Source organism: Theropithecus gelada, chromosome 14, assembly GCF_003255815.1.
Source record: "Theropithecus gelada isolate Dixy chromosome 14, Tgel_1.0, whole genome shotgun sequence".
Taxonomy (NCBI): Eukaryota; Metazoa; Chordata; class Mammalia; order Primates; family Cercopithecidae; genus Theropithecus; species Theropithecus gelada.
The window spans coordinates 34,347,964-34,369,066 of NC_037682.1; the positions used below are offsets into that span (position 1 = coordinate 34,347,964).

Genomic DNA, 21,103 nt, shown 5'->3' on the forward strand with positions numbered 1-21,103 from the left:
AGGTTCACACCATTCTCCTGCCTCAGCCTCCCAAGTAGCTGGGACTACAGGCGCCCTCCAGCAAGATCGGCTACTTTTTTGTCTTTTTATTTTTTTATTTATTTTTTATTTTTTTTATTTTTGAGACGGAGTCTCGCTCTGTAGCCCAGGCTGGAGTGCAGTGGCCAGATCTCAGCTCACTGCAAGCTCCGCCTCCCGGGTTCATGCCATTCTCTGGCCTCAGCCTCCCGAGTAGCTGGGACTACAGGCGCCCGCCATCTCGCCCGGCTATTTTTTGTATTTCTTAGTAGAGACGGGGTTTCACTGTGTTCGCCAGGATGGTCTCGATCTCCTGACCTCGTGATTTGCCAGCCTTGGCCTCCCAAAGTGCTGGGATTACAGGCGTGAGCCACTGCACCCGGCCCACTGTGGGTTTTTTAAAGAATGAATTTAAGGTAGATTACATTAAATCATACAATACAAAAAATTAATTTAATGGTAAGTATAGATGAGGCCACCATGGCAAAGCAGGTATGAGTGGAAGGAGGATAAGATGGAGCCAGGAGTGATTGTATATTTGCTAGAAATTAATCTGTCACTGCTCTGAAGAGTAACATGAAAATGGAAACATAAACAGTTAGTTACATCATTAAATATGTCCAAAAGAGAAAAAGGAATCTGTTGTTCAAAAGAAGAAATTTTTGGCTGGGCACGGTGGCTCACACCTGTAATCCCAGCATTTTGGGAGGCCGAGGCAGGTGGATCACCTGAGCTCAGGAGTTGAAGACCACCCTGAGCAACATGGTGAAACCCTCCCTCTACTAGAATACAAAAAATTAGCTGGGCGTAGTGGCAGGTGCCTGTAATTCCAGCTACTCAGGAGGCTGAGGCATGAGAATCACTTGAGCCCTGGAGGCAGAGGTTGCAGTGAGCCGAGATCATGCCAGTGCACTCCAGCTTGGGCTACAGAGTAAGAGTCCATCTCAAATAATAATATTAGTAATAGTAATATATATTTACTATTATTAGTATTATTATTTGAAGTTTTCCCTGGGTCTTCTACATAGAATGTTGAATGTTTGTAATAATGACTTTGCAATGACCAGAAAAGTCAGCACTGAGGTTCTCTTTCTTCTTACTGAGCCTTTTTCAATATATCACTTTCTTTTCTCATCTGTAAAGAAATATTTATCCATTTAAGGACATTTAAAAATACATAAAAGCAAAAAAAAGGAGGAGAGGAGGAAAAGTATCATCCATAATCTTGTCACCTGGAAATATCCACACTGACATTTTGGTGTTTGTACTACAAATTCATTTATACCAGGGGTCATTAAACATTTTCTGTAAAGAATGATATAGTAGATATTGTAGGTTTTGTGGGCCATATGGTGCCTGCTGTATATCAGCTCTGCTCTGATGCATGAAAGCAGCCATAGACAACATGTAAATGAATGGGCATAGCTGTGTTCTAATAAAACTGTACTCACAAAAAAAGACAGGGGACCAGATTTGGGTTTTAGGGATAGTTTCCCAATCTCTAATTTTGCCAATCTCTAATTTATTCCTTCTTTCCTTCTTTCCTACCTTCCTCCCTCTCTCCCTGCGTCCCTCCCTTGCTCCCTTCTTTCCTCCCTTCCTTCCTACCTCCTTCCCTACCTCACTCCCTTCCTCTTTTCTTCCTTCCTTCCCTCTTCTTCTTAAACAATTATTTTTTTAAACTTTTGTTTTGAAATAATTATAGATTCACAGGATGTTGCAAAAATAATATAGTATAATACAAAGACAGTTTTTTCACTTAATACAAAACTCTTGAAATTCATTAAAGCTGTTGCCTTTATCAGCAGTTTGATTTTTTTTGAAAGTACTGAGTGGTATTCCATGGCACCACAGTTTTCTTTAATCATTCACCTATTATATTAATAGTACATTTTGATTTTTTTGATTGTCTCCAGTTTAGATTATTACAGATAATGCTGCTGTGACAATTATATACAGGATAAGAGATGCTTTGTTTGATAGGTATATGTTTCATGTGGAGAACACTGGATCAATCCTGACCTGTCCATTGCTCAACAGAAGAAACAAATCTTCCTGAGGAACCTAGCATCAGACATTTCCAAAATTGAAATCTTCTGTAGCATAAGTAAAATACAAGGTAAGCATTGGAATTATTTACCTTAATATATGCAGCCAAAATGAAAGGCTTAATGATACTGTTTTTTAAAAAGTCAAAGTTTGTTTAAACGGGTAATATTTCACCTCTGCATCTTGCTGTTTAACTCTTTAAAGTCATTTATATGTTTGACAGGAGTGAGTATTTTAGTTCACACTACAGTTTGAATGTGCAAAGAAAACATAATCTTTTTATTTTGTCGTTAACAGATCTGACCTTCTTTGTGAGCCTCATGCATTCTCCAGTCATGTTTACATTTTGTTCCATCCATTAATTTAATTAGTCCCTTTAGGGAAAGCTTTCAGATTTCTCTATCTCCAGACTCTCATGTTAAGTTCCTCTCTAAGATAGAAAGAAAGCACTTGGGATGCAGATCTTCTTGCTTCCTGGGCTCTGCTGGCTGAAGTCTATGACTGGAATGACTTGTGGTTCCTTCTTTTGGTTCAGACGATACTCTGGGTTGGTGTGCTTCCTCCCTGACTCAGCCTTCTCTCTGCTTCCTGTGGCCCTCTGGAGCCTGGCTATGACTGAGTGGTCATCTCTGCAGTTCTTGCTACAGAGCCACCTCACCCCTGCTTGGCACGCACTTTTGGAAAGTTCCCCAAAAAGATTCTCAGCAACTCCTGGGTCTTAGCTGCACCTCCCAGAAACCAGATCCCAGTTCACGTGGCTGGCTGTGCTTCAGACTGGAGTAGCAAGGGTAGCTAGAAAGGGGACGTCATCATGGTGTCCTCAACAATGGCTGGTGTCCTAAACAATGGACAGTGTCCTCACTGTTTCCCCAGTTTAACTAAGATACCCAAAGTGCAGCCTGTAGAGAGAATCAGGATACACTGTGCTAGTTTTCTGGCTTTCTCTGTCTTGTTCCCCAAATCCCCTCTGACTCAGGAGTGGTGGTTTTTCTCCAGGTCAATCCTGAAGTTAAACCCTTGATACACTAAGTGGGAACTACAGGCTTTTGGAGAAACCATAGATCATGACTGTATCATCCTAACTTCCATGGTCGACGGCAGTGTGCTGTTTGAATGTCAAAAACTATCTTTGGACTTTTGCTTTTCTTTTATTCAAGTTCTGATTTCCTCATGATCCTCCTCCTTCCCTTAAGTTTTCTCCAGGAACCAGGACAAAAGTTCATATAGAGAAAAGAAAAAGAGACAAAAAACATTAGTATAATTTAAAACATTGCCCTATGATATATATTGAACACTGTATAGTAAAACTTTGCATGTGTCGTTCAAGGCTTTCACTGGGACTGGGATTGGGACGTCCACTGATGAGTTTTGGATCCCAGAGAATGATCTAGAAACATATATCTAAATAATGTAGCCCATTTGAATAATTACAATATAGAATAACTGATCTTTGGAAAGACCTATTTTTAGTATTTTTGACTAAGGATATCTTGAGAGTAAAGAATCTACAAAAATTAAAATTAAATTCAACTGAGTTTAACAAATAACCTATGAATAGACCAAATAGATGGAATTTTTTTTTTTGCATTTGTATTTTAGTGTGTGTTTCTAAATTCCTGATGCTCTGCAATTGTAACTAATATGTCCTTGCAATTTGTGAATTTCTGCTCAGCTCTTGTTTTAGAAGTCCAAAGTGACATTGTATCTGGAAGCAAGCTTGCTGTGCATAAACCCGTAGCAATTTTTGGAGAAGAGAAGCAAGTTACAGAACCAGAAGAAAAGCAAATGCAAAAAGATGCTCTAACAACGGAAAATGCTTCCAGTGAAATTCTGTAAGTAATCAATATGTAGCCCGAAAAGCTACCTGGCTGCTGTTTGAACTCAGCTCATTAGCCCGATAACAGCACAGAGCCCATGCAGGGAGCTCATGCCAAGTTTGTGAAACTAATGGCAGGTGAAGAGCTAGTATTTAATTAGTTTTCCAGCAAAATGATACAACTACAGCTTCAATGTTCAACCATCACAATGGTCTATTTTCAGTAATATTGTTATAATGTTATTATTTTTAAAAGGCTAGAATTTTAGGATAGAAAACACTTATTTGAGGAATTCATCAAGTTTTGTTTCCATAAATATTGACTTCAGGATAAATTAAGCTTCTTCCCTAAGTTCAAGCTAGACACATGTTAATATACAGTTATCATTCTGGATCATTGAAATAGCTTTCTGATTGCTCTCTGTTGCCATAATATCTTCCTTCCAATTTCCCTCTAAGTTAAACTGTAGACGATTAACTTTCTAATGCACAATCCTTTTCACATAGTTTTTTAAGGGCTACCTATTGCAGACAGAAAAAACTTACTCATCTGGAATCTCAAGACCTTCTGACCTTGGTTCATGCCTGTCATTGACCCTCATTTGCATTCCCATGCCCACTGTCTTTTTCTGACACATGAATTCCAACCTCCAGCTCAGCAACAACAAGCTGTTGCCTGCATATTGCACATTCTGTTTATATTCTGTTGCAGACCTCTGAGCCACATACGAATTTCTCTCCACTGCAGTGCCTTTACTTGCCCCGTACTTATCTGTAGAATGACTCTTTAGCATTGAAGTCAATTACAGCAATGACTGTACGTGGCAATGTACTTGTCAGTCCCTCTCTCCCTTGCCTACCCCTCCCTCTACCAGCCTGGGAACTGTTGAGGGCAAAGATTCTGTCACGTGGGTTCTAATCATCATTTACTGAATAAACGAAGGAAAGATGGAATGTGTTTCAAATTATAAAACCAAAAATACCTGGCCAATTACCACCGCAATAATTGTGAGAATAATTTATATATCATTGTTATGAATTGTTTCTATCCTCAATTATAAGAATATGAACTTTTAGAAACCAAACTTCCTTATTCGGATAGGTGATTCATTTGGTCCTATGACTGACAGTAACAAAGGCACCAGAAGGCATTTTTCAGAGAGAATGATTGGTCTTAGATGGCATCTTTCTCAACAGTCAAGGAATTTACCACAAACTTTCACATCCCCTTCTAAAGGAAGTGTCATCTATCCTTTGAGTAATTTAAAGAGAAAGTAAGAGAAAAGAAAGAAACATTTTTGAGAGCAAAGATTCTCATTGTTCTGAATCAGAGATTTCGTGAAGGCCTGGGGTCCTTGAGGTTAAAAGTGATTGGGTTCTCTCAGAGTACAATGCAGGCATCTCCTGCATATTCCAAGCAGGCTCTTTTGCTCAAGCCTCTTCTTGAATACTCCTAATAACAGAGAGATCACTGTTTTCAAGGAGGCCCATTCTAACATTTAAATAATTATTTAGACCATCTCCATCTTATTATTCCATGTGTTTCTCTGTATTATGCCCTATTCCTCTTCTACTTGGCAGCTCTTAAACTATTTTGAAATATTTTTTAATACCCTGGGTTATCTATTTTCCAGGCTGTCACTAGTCATTTGAACCATTTCTGATGACACAATCCTGAAATCATCCTAAATCATCTTACATTAGGAAGTCACTGTAAGATTTTTCCCAGACTTTCTTAAAGGTGCTTGTTTGGAGGTTTTTGCATATTTGAAAAATGGGATGATTTAAGGAGGGACATGCATAAAGCCAGCAGCTAGAACATCAGTCTAGAAGGATCCTTCTTGATTGCTTTTTTATCATAAAGGTATCTGGCACAAACAATAAGAAAAATGGAAAAGCAATTCTGGTAGCACTTGCCTACCATTTTTGTGCTTTGCAGGATAAAAAGACTTTTGGAACATAGAGAGTAGGGCAAACTTTCTCATTTCCTCACTGAATCACAGGTACCTGCCCACCTCTTAAGCCTCGTCTAGAACTACCATCCCCTCACTCACTGCCTGTCACACCACTGTCTTTCTGTTCTTCAAATAGGCTAACCATAATCTTGCTTCATCGTGTTTTCATTTGTTCTTTTCTCTGCTTGGAAGGCTCTCCCTCTAGATCCTCACGTGACTGGCTCCTTCCTATTGTCTATGTCTCAATTCAAACATCACCTCTCAGAGAAGCCTTCTTTGACTTCATTGCTAAAGTAAAACTTACCCCGTCCCAGTCAATTTCCATTACAATATCCTATTTTATTCAACGTATGGCATTTATCTTGTTTATTCATTTACTTGTCTATTTAATCTCTCTTCTTCCCACTAGAATGTAAACTCCATGAGCACTGATAACTTACCTGTCTTGTAGATGTTCAATAAATATTTATTAAAGGAGTGAATAACTAACGAATGATTTGTTCGATGAATGAACAAATCAATTAATAAAGCAAGATGGACTGAAAAATGATTGTTCTAAAACTGACCTGACTATACCTTATTTGCCAGGAAGTTCAAGAGCTGATAGAGAAATTCTGAGTAAGAAAATTAAACCTCTGGATTTGGGTGAAGAATCTTGTTTGCATCTTTCTAACTTTGTTAAAGCTAAGAATGACTTTTTTTCCCTCTCTCTTTTCCTCAAAGAAATGGAATTGGTGAGAAAGCTGTGGTTTTTATTTTTAACACAAGATGGCACTGTTGTTTTTTAACTGTAAAAGGAGAGTTTTGCCTCGAGAAGCCACTTGTGCTTCCTGCAGTTCTGAATGAGGCAGTCATTACCCACCAGTTTCAAATCTACATGTAATACTTCTATTACATTTGAGAAGAGTACGGTCAGCTCTGCTAGCACAGGAATTGTCCCTGAAGATTTTGGTAATTTAATAATGCTTGTAGTTACATCAAATTATCACAAGCACCTTGGTGATCAGTCTGTCCCAGAGAACTTTATTTACAGGTATGCAGATTTAGAGTGCTGAAATAGGCTTGCTGCTTTGCCTGTATATTTATCCTTCCTCAATCAAACAGTCCTCATATCACGATCCCACTGAAGGCAAATGTGCTCTCAACAGTGGCCTGGAACTTTATATATACAGATCTATATGGCAGCTACTGATCCCCTTTATATCTTCATTTTAATATGAAGTCAGAAGGCTGACTCAATTATTCAAACTATGACTATTTACTCTGTTTATTGTATTATTCTCTGTCAAAAGCTGGCTTATCTGTGCAGATGCTATTTGAGTTTCCCTAGATTTCTCTGTAGAGAAATCTTGGAAAAGTTAAGATTTCTTAGCCTTGTCTAATGAGTAAACTTTACAAAACCGGGTAATCTAGGCTGTACTGTTCGAGTCAGAATTATGACCCAATTATGGGGTAGACAGAGGGAGTCTCATTACATGTTCATTGTGAATTTCTCAAACTACCGAGTAGTCAATCTTTATGATTTTTGAAATACAATACATGGTCTCATTTTTTTCTGAGTAAACATGACAAAGATGAATGCTGTTTATTATGTGATTGAGGGATTTTATTTGTAGCCTTATATTAAAAGATCTAAATGATGTATTAGTAAGATGTGAATTTCAAATATCAGGCACCCTTATGGAAATAAGATTTATAGATCCACCAACATCCTGCAGAATATGATCAGACTACACCTCAGAAAAAAAAATTTATGAGCACAAATGAGATTTCTTAGATTAGTGTTTGCTTCTGAACCCTGATAGAGATTCACATGCAAGAGCTCATCTTCGAATCAAGGCTTGTCACACACTTCTCAGGTATGCCTGGCAGGAAGCTTCGCATGACTTTGATGAGGATGACAGTCTTCCAAAGAAAATGGAAAAAGGGCTCTTTGAAAATGTGGAACCACAGAAGAAATACAGGTAAAAAGTTGCAAAGGAATCCTCTTAAAGATGTCTGTCTAGTGTTAGTTTTCTCACCTTGGGACACATATATTCCTAAGAGTTTTCACTGCTGTTAGCTGCTGTTTCTATCAACATGCACATTTTTGTCTTATGGTTTTGATTAAAATATTTACGAAATTTTGCAGGAACGTCCTTTACTCTTTGGTTTATTTTGCTCAGCGTATAATCTCTTACTCATTTGTGTTCTTTCTATTAAACAGTATGCTTATCCACCTTTGCCTCCTGACAACTTAGCACAGAGCCTGTATATTTGTTGAATGAGTGAGTGTGCGAGTGAACTTATGAATAAGCATTTAAGATGCCCTGATGTTTTTAAGAAATTAAGAAAATGCAGTTTCTTCCTTATTAATGTTTTTTGTCAATGTCCAATGAAATGACAGGAATATATAGTACTTTGTATTATTTCATAATCTAATACTTTGTATTATTTCATAATCTTTAGATACTTGACATTACAGCAGTTACTGGAACATGTGAATTAAATGTTTTTGACACTTCAACATTTAGCACTAGGCCATGCACATAGTAGGGGCTTATTAGATATTTATAGATTAATTTAATTGACAATGTGTTGTGATATGTAACATGTTAATTCTGCTTAATATGAGATCCTTAAGAGAGCTATTTAAATTATTAATTCATCATTATTTTATGATGTGCTATGAATTGTCAGAGGTGAGTTTAAAACTTGGAGAATGGTGTTCTGTTTCGAGGGATACTGTAGACAGAGGATAGAAACAATCATAGTTTGAACAGAATTCCCTTATTTCCCTGTTTTGATTCTACATGCCCCTGGCCCTGTTCTCTTACTTAATTTTAAATTTTACTTTTTCCTCTTTAAATTACCTTGTCAACTGAAGTTCTTTTCTCTTTGCTAATGAATTTTCAAATATTATCCTGGTAAACATTTATTTCTGTTACAAAATAAGCTCAGAATTCTACTTCTTATGTCAGCTTAGAAGTGCAGTACTAGTAGCGTTGCTGTCATTCTAATGCTATGGTCTATCATTGCAAATTCACGTGGTTCATATTGGAGCTCTCACCAACAGAACTTATAATCCCCAGCACATCAAGTGCAGGATCAAATGCATGAGACATTTTTCTGCCACTAATGGAGGTTTTTTTGTCTCAGCTGTTCACCAAAGCATAGTAAATTGCACAAGCATTGCCATCAGCAGTTCGAATACAGAGATGGGCAGATTATAAGCCTTGCTGCTCCTCAGCTAGTCTTGGGGGTTCAAGGTCCCAGTCTCCGGTCAGGCATGGAGGTGGTTTTGGTGGAGAAGAAATCTGATGGTAGTAATCAGCGCTGGATACATCAGGAAGACAGCAGGTAATCCCATTATATTTGCGTTTAATATATCAAAAGGTGAATAGGATCCTAATAAGTCTAGCATGGACCCCACAGAACAAGCTGAACTATATTTGAGAGTTCTGGGTCTTCTATTTAACTTAGCTGATAATTCTTTATCCTACCCAAAGAAGAGGAAGGGAATAAAATGAAATGTAAATGCTAGGTAAGCTACATACAATTTATCCACAATCAGATTCAGAGAAGGAATCTTCACTCTGATCTCCTGGGTATACAGTTTTATCTGGCCATTGGACTGAAGACCAAACTCTCATCAATGTCATTTTTATGAAATGAAGAGATCAAATAAGAATTCTAAAAAGTCCCCAATTTTCAATTTTTTTGATACTTTTCATTAAGTTACTCCCCTCCTTCCCCCAACACACACCTTCCCTCTCTCCTCCACCTTCATAAAATAACCAATTTGTGATTTCCACTCACGCAGTGTAAACTAATTCCTATCTTAGCAAATATATCAACCTAATTCAATGTCTGGTCCTGGATCCAAATTTAAACCAACTACAGTACTGTACAAAAGTTATTTTTGAGATAATCAGGAGAAATATAAAACAGCTTGGCTATCTGATGACATTAAGGAAGTCCTGTTAATTTTGTTGGGTGCAATAATGGTTCAATGGTTATGTTAAAAAAAAAAAAGTCCTGATAAGTTGGAAACATATTGTAGTATTTACAGATAAAATTAAAAGCTATCTTAGATTTGTTGTAAGACATTCTATCATGAACAAAAATTTTAAAACTTGAGGGGAATGGATGAAACGAGAATGGCAAAATGTTGATAGCTGTTAGGTCCATGCTGGTTGATTACACATTTCTCTCTCTCTCTCTCTCTTTTTTTCTTTTTTGGTGCATATGGAACATTTCTTTAATGAACAAAAAAGAAAACAATTCCCTGTTTTTTAGATTGGTTTGCTTCAAATTCTACCATTAGTGTGATATGGTGGGTCTCCAGGGACCTCTTTAATCTCTTGAAATAGTGTACAAAATGTATGTTTGTGCATCTGTGCAATGTATTTTTTTCTGGGAAAGAGCTGAGATTTTCACTGGCTTCTCAAAAGTTCTGCGATGAAAAGGCTTATGAATCAGTACTTTGAGGGAGGCTGCACAAGCTTCAGCAGGCGGCAGCAGCGGGCCCTACGTGGGCAGGAGAGGAGCTGGTCTTATTCTGCCCACTGAGATGAGCAAAGCCTCCAGCAAGGAGAACTTGCTGGGCTGTTGTTAGAAAAGATGGGAAAAGCAACTGTGTAGACAGACCTGGTGAAAGTGTGTCTTTACCCCATTCACCTGGGCTAAGCTGCCTTTGCAATGTGGAGGTAGGACAGCAGGCTTTTGTTTCTATGAATGGTTTGCCATATGGAACCGGAATTCATTCATTCAGCTACCAATGGTTATTGAGGGCAGTGTTTTAGGAGCTGTTGCTTTACGAAGAACAAAACAGATAAAAAATCTTTACCCTTATGGAGCTAACATACTAGTGTTTCCTCATTTCTACACTGTATTTAGCAATTTATATTACTGCCTCGGTTTTCTGTATTACAGTAGAGGTCCCCGCTTAAACCTAAATTGGAATTTGAGCATGGCTGATAAATTTGGGTGGACATGCATGGGGAATGAGAATGTGACCCTGCGGCAAGAGAAAGCCATTGCATGAGTTTGACCCAGGATTACTTGGTCATTGGAAGAGAATACTAGTTCTGAATCTTACTCAGTGTCTGTCAGTGTTGTTTTGTTTTGTTTCTTTCTTCCTTCCTTTCATTATGACTGCTGTGGAGAAAGAAGGAGAAGGAGAAGACTTTAAGGGAAAACAGAAAAGATAAGTCAGTCTAAAACTCTATGAGATGTTGGGTCATGTGTAGCACTGCCTTGGAAAATCTAACCATGTGTAACACAAAAGAGAAGGACAGTTTCTTTCCATCTCCTCCCACTTTGCAGAACATTCTATACTTTTGTCATCTTGGGAGCTCCTCATGTCAAGCCACGGAAAAGAGAGGCAGTTAGTGGAAGGGACATGGTGATATTGGTTGATCCCTCATGGGAAATGTCAGAGTCCAGAGAGAAGAGGTGGAGCATTGGGGACCCAGTGGGACAGGATTTGCTCATGAGCACAAGTCACCCTCTAGGAACACCCAGACAGACTTGGACAAGAGAGGTTTTGCAGAAGTCTTGTTGATTAGGTGTGGGCATGATTCAGAATCATATATGTCCCACGGCAGAAGTGTGTTAGCACAGTAACAGTAATTCTGAGCTTTACTGCACATCTTCCCTTAGCATATTGTTCTCTTTCATGTAGATGGGTGGCTTTTAAAACTCATTTGTTTGGATAAGCTGATGAAACCTAGAGAACCGTGCGTTACACTATGCAGTAGAACTCAGTGGAAAATTACATTTATGTTAACCACAGTCTTTTTATCCTCCATATTTTACCCAGGTAGTAAATTAGGGTATATATACCCATGTACATTACATATGTGTATAATATATATCACCCTATGGCTGAAAGAGACTGCCCAAGAAAGGATAAACTTGCAATGGGGTCCCCTCCCCAAGGCTGGGGTTCAGGACTCATTAGAAAAGGTATGGTTCCATTCCACTGAATTGCAGAGCAGTTTTACTGGCATGCCTGGCCAGAGTTTGTCTGTGGTGGCTGGGTGTCTTAGTCTATTTTCTGTTACTTATAACAGAATACCTGAAACTGGGCTGGGCACGGTGGCTCACGCCTGTAATCCCCGCACTTTGGGAGGCTGAGGTGGGAGGATCACCTGAGGTCAGGAGTTTGAGACCAGCCTGGCCAACATGGTGAAACCCCGTCTCTACTAAAAATACAAAAATTAGCTGGGTGTGGTGGCACATGCCTGTAGTACCAGCTACTCGGGAGGCTGAGGCAGGAGAATCGCTTGAACCCAAGAGGTAGAGGTTGCAGTGAGTTGAGATCGTGACACTGCACTCTAACCCAGGTGACAGAGTGAGACTCCATCTCAAGGAAGGAAGGAAGGAAGGAAGGAAGGAAGGAAGGAAGGAAGGAAGGAAGGAAGGAAGGAAGGAAGGGAGGGAGGGAGGGAGGGAGGGAGGGAGGGAGGGAGGGAGGGACGGAGGGAGGGAGGGAGGGAGGGAGGGAGGGAATACCTGAAACTGGGTAATTTGTAAGAAATGAAATTTATTTCTTACAGTTATGGAGGTTGGAAATTCTAGCGTTGAGGGGTGCATCAGGTGAGAGCTTTCTTGCTGCTGGGGACTCTCTAGAGCCCTGAGATGGCACAGCTCATCATACAGCACAGGGCATCATACAGCACAGCACATGGCGTCACATTCCTTTTCTTATAAACCCACTAGTTTCACTCCCATGATGACCTATTAATCCATTAGCCCTTTCATCTATGGATTAATCCAGGCAGACCCCTCTTTATCCAATCACCTCTTAAAGACTCCACTTCTTAATACTGCCACATTGGGAATTAAGTTTCAACATGAGTTTTGGAAGGGCATTCAAACCATAACACTGAGTGAGCAGGACATAATACTCCGGAACATATAGGGGGGTGCAGTCGGTTGCTGGGCACACCAGCATGCAGAGGGAATGGGGTGCTGGTACACTAGGAGGCCTGAAGCATGTGGTGTCCATGTCAGGCGGGCACTGAGCAAAGGAACAATAGGCAAGCCCGGGCTATGAAGGTCCCGGGAGACCTGCATCCTGGGCACCTGGCTGGAGCAGAACATCACTGGGTATTCTTATTCCCAACCGCTGACCCCCTGCCACAGCCAGAAAGAGCCAGAGAGCCCCTTCATCCTGCAGTCTTCTTCCAGCACTCTCTACTGAGAAAGCTTAACATCACACTTACTGTGGGGGAGAAATTCTTAAAGGATTCACATTCATTATTACAGAGCATGCATGGAGCTGAGAGGCAACACAGTGCTAAGTGGCACAGAGGGAGATCTAATATGGTCATGCTACTTTGTAATGTGGCTAATCCTGTTTTCCCAAGGACCTTTCACCTGGTGAGTAACCCTGACCTTGTGCTGGCGGTGTCTATGACCAAGACTGGAAATGAAGTTTGTGGCTATCCAGTTATTGTTCAGGTAAGATACGTATGACTAAAGATTAGTCATGGCCTTTTAATTAAATTTAAGTAAAGCTTTATGCTTCCTTGTAGTGGAAAAGAAAACTGTCTTAGAATCCTATTTGAATGTTGTTAAAATATTTACAATAGTCTGCCTAGATTTTAAATTGGACATGTTCATGTACCTCTTAATTTAGTTTAATCCAACAGATGGTGATTGTGGGCTTGCTGCATGTCAGGCACTATGCTAGTTACTGAAATCAAACCCAATGGCAAGCATGAGAAATTGTCCCAACAGCATTCATGAAGCTTATGGTCTCAGTAGTGGCTGCAGGCAGGTGGATGGCTATTAGATGCACCTAAATTTGATCATCAGGAACATATGCAAGGCTCCCGTTTCTAAAGGCCTTGGCAGCTGGAGAGAAAGAACCTAGTCAGGGAGGTCTTCCTGAAGGATGCAAGATCATCAATGTTAATTCTACCAAACGACCCATTTGAAATTCTCTTTTCATTCACTGTTGCAAATGCTTATAGCAGCCAGACAATTTATGGAGACTCCAGAGAAGTCTGGCTTCATTTGAGTTTTGGACAAAGACCTAGGAAGATCTTTTTTTCTCTTTCATATTTTTCTGTCATTCTCACAGGCTTATAACCAAAACCACTCCTAAACGAGTATGTGTTTTTCCTTGCTAGTAAGGGAGAAAGTGTAGAAGCATTCCTGCTTTGCATTTACTTTCTGTGTCCTCCTCAGTATTTTCCATCCTCTTGTTGAACAGAATAGATTGCCTCCAAATAACATTTGTTTTATTCTGTGTTTTTAATAGCAACGAGGCAACTTGTTTTGCAGGCCCTGAATCCAAAATTGAGACATAGCAATCTGGACAAATATCAAAGCTTAATTAAGTCTTCTATCCTGGTGATAAATATGGACTAAAAAATTATTCTGGGAGATACAGTACATATAACAATACGTTCTTCTCTGTCAGGTGCCTCTTCAGTACAGACCACAGTGAGATGCAACCCCATACACATACAATTTTAGTACCTTAATCATTTTCATAAAATTATAGATATGGATGGTTTCTCCCAAGGTTACCATTTTGTAAGAAATAATTTGACCCCAAGGTAATTTGGATTACCTTTCAAGAATTTTTTGTTGCTAGTGTTGCATTTATTGAAACAACTGGTTTGTGAGAAAATATTAAAGTTCATGTAAAATAATAAAAATGAGGCATAGCAGGTTAATGCTACTAGACCCTTTTCTGTCCCTTGAAAATACAGTCTTTGGTTTTCCAGACCTCTGAGGGAGGTTTTATTGTCTGACCCATTAAATCAATTCTTGGGACTCATTTATTTTCTTTTTTGCTATCAAGCTCTCGCTTGGTAAAGTAGATGTTATTTATTACAAAAGTTCCTTGAGGTGTTATGATATATTTAATTAGGACTAGTCTACTGGTTTAAGTTCTGTTCAATTGAAACTATTTCTTTACTTGTACTTGAGCCAACTTTCACAATTAGAATAAATATATTGTTTCTATTACATGTTTAACTGAATGTACTTAAGAAATAAACCTCTTTGATAATCAATGAAATGTAAATTAAAATAGCAACAAGGTACTTTTTTTCTTTTTTTTTTTTTTTTTTTTTTTTTTGAGACTGAGTCTGGCTCTGTCGCCCAGGCTGGAGTGCGGTGGCCGGATCTCAGCTCACTGCAAGCTCCGCCTCCCGGGTTTACGCCATTCTCCTGCCTCAGCCTCCCGAGTAGCTGGGACCACAGGCGCCCGCCACTTCGCCCGGCTAGTTTTTTTTTTTTGTATTTTTTAGTAGAGACGGGGTTTCACCGTGTTAGCCAGGATGGTCTCGATCTCCTGACCTCGTGATCCGCCCGTCTTGGCCTCCCAAAGTGCTGGGATTACAGGCTTGAGCCACCGCGCCCGGCCTAAGGTACTTTTTTTCATTTACTATATTCGTGTTTTGGAAATATTGCCCATTTTTTGGCAAGAATGTAAGGAAAATGGGTCATTTAGTATATTATTGGCACAAGTGCAAAGTAAAATAATTTCTCTAGAAGGCATTTTGATATAATCTTTAAAATGATTTTTTTATCAGCAACTCTACTTCTAGAAATTCGTCCTAAAAATTATCATGGATTTCCCAAATATTTATTTACACTATTTGTTTATTTTAGAGAAATTTTGAGAAAGAACCTACATGTTTAACTATTGAAGATTAGTAAAATATCCCTACAATGAAATGGTATATATTTTTACAAGATGTTAGAAAAAGGTTCAGGGAATGTTGTTAAGAAAAAAAATTGCAGTTACTAAATTGTATGCATTTTATGATTCTATTTTTGTAAATCAAATAATGTGTATTTATAAAGATAAAAAAGATTTCATATCTAATCACTAAAATTTCAAGAGTAGTAGTTGTTACTGCATGGTGGGATTATGAGTAATTCTCTGCACTTTCTGGATTTATGCAATGAAAAACAAGACTACTATAACCCTCTCATGAACTCATTTGCCTCCATATTTTGCCTCTTTTTTTCAGAAATATAAGCCATACAACAATGGAGCTGCCAATCAAAAGTGGCGTTACATGAAAGATATAAAAGCACTTGTGGCCTTTCATAGCACTGCCTTGGATAAGGAAATTACATCAGCAAATTATGCTGGCGTCTGTACATCATCTGTGATTAAAGAGGAAAACATTGATCAACCAGTAAGTGGTTCCTTCCTCTCAAAGATAAAAGAAAAATAGGGTAAAAGAGAGTAATTTAATAAAACAAGAAAAATTTTCTCCCTAGAAAACTTTATGATCATACAAGTTGAATGCTGATTTTTGAGTGAAATCACTTAGACTCTGATTCTAGTAGTAAAGAATGAAGGAAAATTGTGAGAAAAAACCGAATTAGGTAGTTTATATTAATCTAACGTACTTAAAATTTTTATTATGGAAATTTTCATACATATTTCAAAGTAGAGAGACTAGGACAATAAGTCTTCATTTATCCATCATTAGTATTTAACTATTATCTAGGTTTTGCCATGTTTGCCAACCCCAGACATTATATTATTTCACCTCCATATTAAGCACATACTTCTAAAAATTTTGGACGTTTTCTGACTTACACTCATCATGCCATTCTCACAGCTAACAAGATTAACAATAATTCTTTGGCCATCCAATATTCTATCCTTAATCAAATTTCCCAGGTTGCCCTAAATTTTTTTTTTATGGTTTGTTGGTTTGTGTCAAGATTCAAATAAGGTCTCCATGTGACACTCAGTGGCATAGTCTGGCTCCATTTTCATATTGAATGCCCCTTAATGGGATTTGTTTACTTTCTTCTTTGTGGCATCCTTTGACTTGTTTCCCCATCCCCCATAATTTCTGTAAATGAAATTGAGTCCTATATTTGTAACTAGATTTATGTTTAACATTTTTTTTTGGCCAGAATCTTCACAGGTTTTCCCACATGTTTCCTATTTATCACTCACATAGGCAATGTGTGGATTTTCCATTTTTAGTCATGATAGTTATGAGTGGGTTCAGGTGTTTACAACCTGATTTCATGTTTAAAAATTCCCCAATGACATTTCACTTGATTTTGCCCTCTTGTTTCAAAAGGGTCAATTTTGTCTAATTCTATCATTTTTTCCTACATTGATTAACTAAACTTTTAATAGAAGGAAGGACTTTAGCTCATCAATTCAATATCTGACTACTCAAAAATATAGTTGTAAGGGAATGTAGGATGAACCCTAATTCTTTCTATTGATCTCACTTATCTATTGCAGTGTAACAAAACCCCTGAAAATTTAGTGGCTTAAAAAAAAAAAAAAACATTTTTTGCTTTGTGAGCCAGTGATTTGAGCTGAGGTCAGCTGGGCAGTTCTGCTGGTCTTGTCCCAGGTCACTAATGTGGCTACAGTCATCTGGTGGTTCTTTGGTAGCTGGGTGTTTTTATGGGGATGGGATGGTCAAAGATGGCATCCCTCACCCATCTGGTGGTTGGCAGGCTGTTAGCTGGGAACATTTGGTTCTTCAACTACATGGCTTCTCGAGCAGGCTAGCTCAAGTTTGTTCACATTGTGGTCTCGGGGTTCCAATGGCAGCCAAAAGAGAATAAGCTCCAATGTGCAAGCACTTCTTACACATCTGCTTGCATCGCATTTGTTAGTGCTATGTTGGCCAAAGCAAGTAACACGGCCTTTCTCAGATTCAAGGAAAGAAGAAAAGAAAGATTCTACTTCGTGATTGGTGGACCAAAATGTCACATTTTAAAAGGGCATGCAAATAAGAGTAGGATGGTTTTATTGTGGCCATCTTTACAAATAATCTGCCACAATTTCTAGTGGCCAGTTTGTAGAGTTTTAAATTGATGCCAGTTTACTTCCAACAGTCTCCCATGAGTTGCAGTTTTGTTTTTATTTGCTTGGGGTTTATTTGTTTTTATTTATATTGTTAGCATCATTAAAACTCATAGGATTTTATATATTTAAACATTTTCAAAATGTTTTAGTTATGGTTCTTTCTGTTGCTCCCTAATTGTCCCATTTTGGGGCAGTGGAGGCTCCTTCATGTTGGCTCCTATGTCTTTTGGACATGATGATGGCTTCTTCTCTTTCAGGACACAAGATATCCCTTCATTGTCTTGTATATTTCTTGCCCCAAATCTGGAGCTGGCCATTCCTCCAAGAAGCTGATTTTACACACAGTTTATATTCATTGGTGTTGAATTGTCATTACAGAATTTGGAAATACTTTAAATTTTTAAATTTAGCATTTTGGCTAAATTTATGCTAAATTTAAATTTAGCATAAAAATTTAAATTTAGCATTTTGGGATGTTAAAAGTGCTATATTTATATTGTAAAATGTTCTACAGCAATGCTATAACAATTTAGATGCTCCTATATAAAGCCATCTTTGTCTCCCATTTTAGGGATACTATTATCTCTCACCTGATGGAAAGAGAAAAACTATGCTCTGCTTGGCTTGTGGACAATCCATGAGAACAGAGAAGGGACTGAAACAATTGCTTCCAGGGGTTCCATTCCTCTGTATTTCAGGCACCAAGACTCAGAAGCCCTTCTTACAAGGGCCATTCAAGGTCATCAGTGTGGCTGAGGTATGTAATGATCTGAGCTCTGCTAATGCATGTATGGCAACAATTTGGAAACTTTGATGCATTCATTATCTGCCTTGCACTCAAGTTCATCTCCACTCATCCAATTCATCTTCCTCAGATGCACCTTTACCATTCTACCTGCATTGATTTCCTTTTCCCCATTGTAATTTAAAATGCATTGTCTATTAATAGTTCAATAGACTCTTTGAAGTTAATTGGGCACTTCTGCAGCTTTAATCATTTACTGACATATTTCACTGTTCACAGTGTTGCTTTTAGGTGAGGAAGTAACCGCAAATCTTTACTTCGTGGAACAGCTTTTTGCCTATATCCACAGGAAAAACTTCCTTTTACTAGTATGGAACATTTCAGGGGGAATTGGACGTGTTGTTTTTAATGACTGTTCAGATTGGGGTGCCTGAATTCACACATCCATGTCTAATAGTATTTAGACTTCATGGAGGAAAAAAAAAAAAAAACAAAAAAAAAACAAAAAAAAAAACAAAAAAAAAAACCTCTGCCACTTTCCTATACCTATAGAAGTAAAAACTAAGGGAACTTACACGCCTGAATAAAAAGGAGCGATTCCTAAAAGGTGAAATATCTTCCAGCCTGGTGTGCTCTTCAGGGCTTGCTCACCCCATCCCCAGATCACCCTCCTCCCTTCCCTAATCCTGATACACATTGGAGTTACAAAAAACAGGTTACAGAAAACATCAACAGAAGCGATAGCTTTGAAGGAGAAAGGAAGTCAGTCCTCTGGGAAACCTGAAAGCATCTGGTTTGCTTTGAAGATAGTGGGATAATGTTAAGGAGGTGCTGAGGAGTTGGTTGGAAAGAATCCCCAATGCTACAGAATTTCAGACAGAACTTTGCCCTCAGGGCAGCATCCTAGTTTGGGATGAAAAGGGAAAGCAGAAGAGTGGTGTTTACCACCCTTACTACCATGTGGTTAAAGCTACAACCATTCCCTTCCTCATTCATCAACATCTTCCACCATATGGTGGAATCATCCTAAAGTTAAAAATTCAGAGGCTATCTATAATGTTAGTGTATGATTACTTTAATCCAGGCTCTCTCTGGCCATTGCAGAGAGAAAGCAAAAAAACAAATAAACAAACAAACAAAAACAAGAGAATGCCAAAAACACAAGCCAGATGCCCAAAGTCACCTAGTGGCTCAGTGACAGGCCTGGGAGGGAACTGAAGAATTTGGATCCAACATCCTTCTGACTCTAGTATTCAATATCTCTAACACATGAAGAGAGCATTGCAAAATGTAGACACCACACACACATACACACATTTATTAAGAGACTGAAGTGTAGCAAACTAAAACAAGAAAGTTTGAGTAAATGTACAATTTATTTTAAAAAATAAATTAGGTTGATTTGTCATGTGACGAGGCTGAAAAAACTCTAAGTTACTACCAAGCACGTCTATTGTCTTTACGGATGAAGACCTGCACGCAAGCTGCATCTCACAGTGGCATGGCAGCCACACACCAGAAGGCAGTGAAAATAATTGCATACAAAAATGGGGATGGATATCGTAATGGGAAGTTAATTGTGGCTGGAACATTCCCCATGGTAAGTGGCTATCACTTAAATGCTGTTTGTATCTTCAGAGGTAATGATAATGGCAATTCTTCTGACAAGAAAAAGCAGTGGGATTGAGTGATAAATGTCTCTGGCCAGATTCACCAGTTAAAGCTGATGAGATCAAGATCTCTGTTTACTGAAAGACATTTTATTTGATTGTATGTCAGTGGATAACAGACTTAGAAACCCAGAATTCAGTTTTTAGATTGGCTCTAGAGTAGAGATCTGTAAGAAAGAGGAAAACAAAGCTACTAGATTTTCTTCCTTCTTATGATAGACGGAATGCCTTTTTCTGCCTTGTTTCTCATGCCAGCTTCAAGTTGTATGTCATCTGAATCATCCAATAGATGCCACCTCATTCACCATCTGGAGTATCTGGGCATTTATTTGTTGATAGGATATTTTTTTTAACTTTCAAATTGGGGAAGTGGGGGCTGTGTTAGGAGCACCTATGTGGTCTGCCTTGGGGGCTGCTCCTCATAGTCATAGGAAGAGAGGAGAAGCTAGAAGGCCCAACCCCAGCTTTGTCCTTGCACTACTTGGTGATTATCTTGACTATTCACTCTGGCCAATGCCTTTAACAATGTATTTTACAACTGATGTTTGATATGATATGGAGTTACCCTGCAGACTTCCTTGCAAGCACACATATCTATTCCCTCACCTCTTTGGTTGAAAATATATTTTTAAATTAAGATACTGTTATTCAATAGACTAAGCGAAATACAGAAGTTAGCAACTCCAAGATTCACCCAGGGATCCACAGCTGGCTTTTATGGTCTTGGGCAAAAATTTTAATCTTTCATCCTGTTTTTCCATCTGCACAATGGAGGTAATAATACCTGTCAGTTCTTGGTTTGAAGGTTAACTACTTATTTATTTTGAAGCAGTTTATCAGTATGAAGTATTACAACAGTTGTATAACTTATAAAGCAACAAATTTGAAAGTGGATTTTTAAGTTGAACATTTCTTAGAAGATACTCTGATGCTAAAATGTATTAATATCTGTCAGCTGCCATGTTAAATTTTTGGAGCTAGGAAATTTACAGCTGGATTGGACTACTGTTGTGAAATTAGGTAGAACAATCTAATATGGAA

General features: G+C 38.4%; 1 protein-coding gene across 2 annotated transcripts in view; it reads left to right on the plus strand.

Moving 5' to 3' along the window:
• The window catches only part of LOC112606209, a 501,724-nt gene that overhangs the window by 440,670 nt on the left and 39,951 nt on the right, over positions 1–21,103 (plus strand). For both annotated transcript variants that reach the window (XM_025356376.1, XM_025356377.1), the window contains 8 exons: positions 2,002–2,137; positions 3,740–3,899; positions 7,644–7,802; positions 8,977–9,177; positions 13,194–13,287; positions 15,822–15,992; positions 18,219–18,404; positions 19,789–19,992. In XM_025356376.1, coding sequence (XP_025212161.1) covers positions 2,002–2,137; positions 3,740–3,899; positions 7,644–7,802; positions 8,977–9,177; positions 13,194–13,287; positions 15,822–15,992; positions 18,219–18,404; positions 19,789–19,992 — 1,311 coding nt within the window. The remainder of the gene's footprint in view (positions 1–2,001; positions 2,138–3,739; positions 3,900–7,643; positions 7,803–8,976; positions 9,178–13,193; positions 13,288–15,821; positions 15,993–18,218; positions 18,405–19,788; positions 19,993–21,103) is intronic.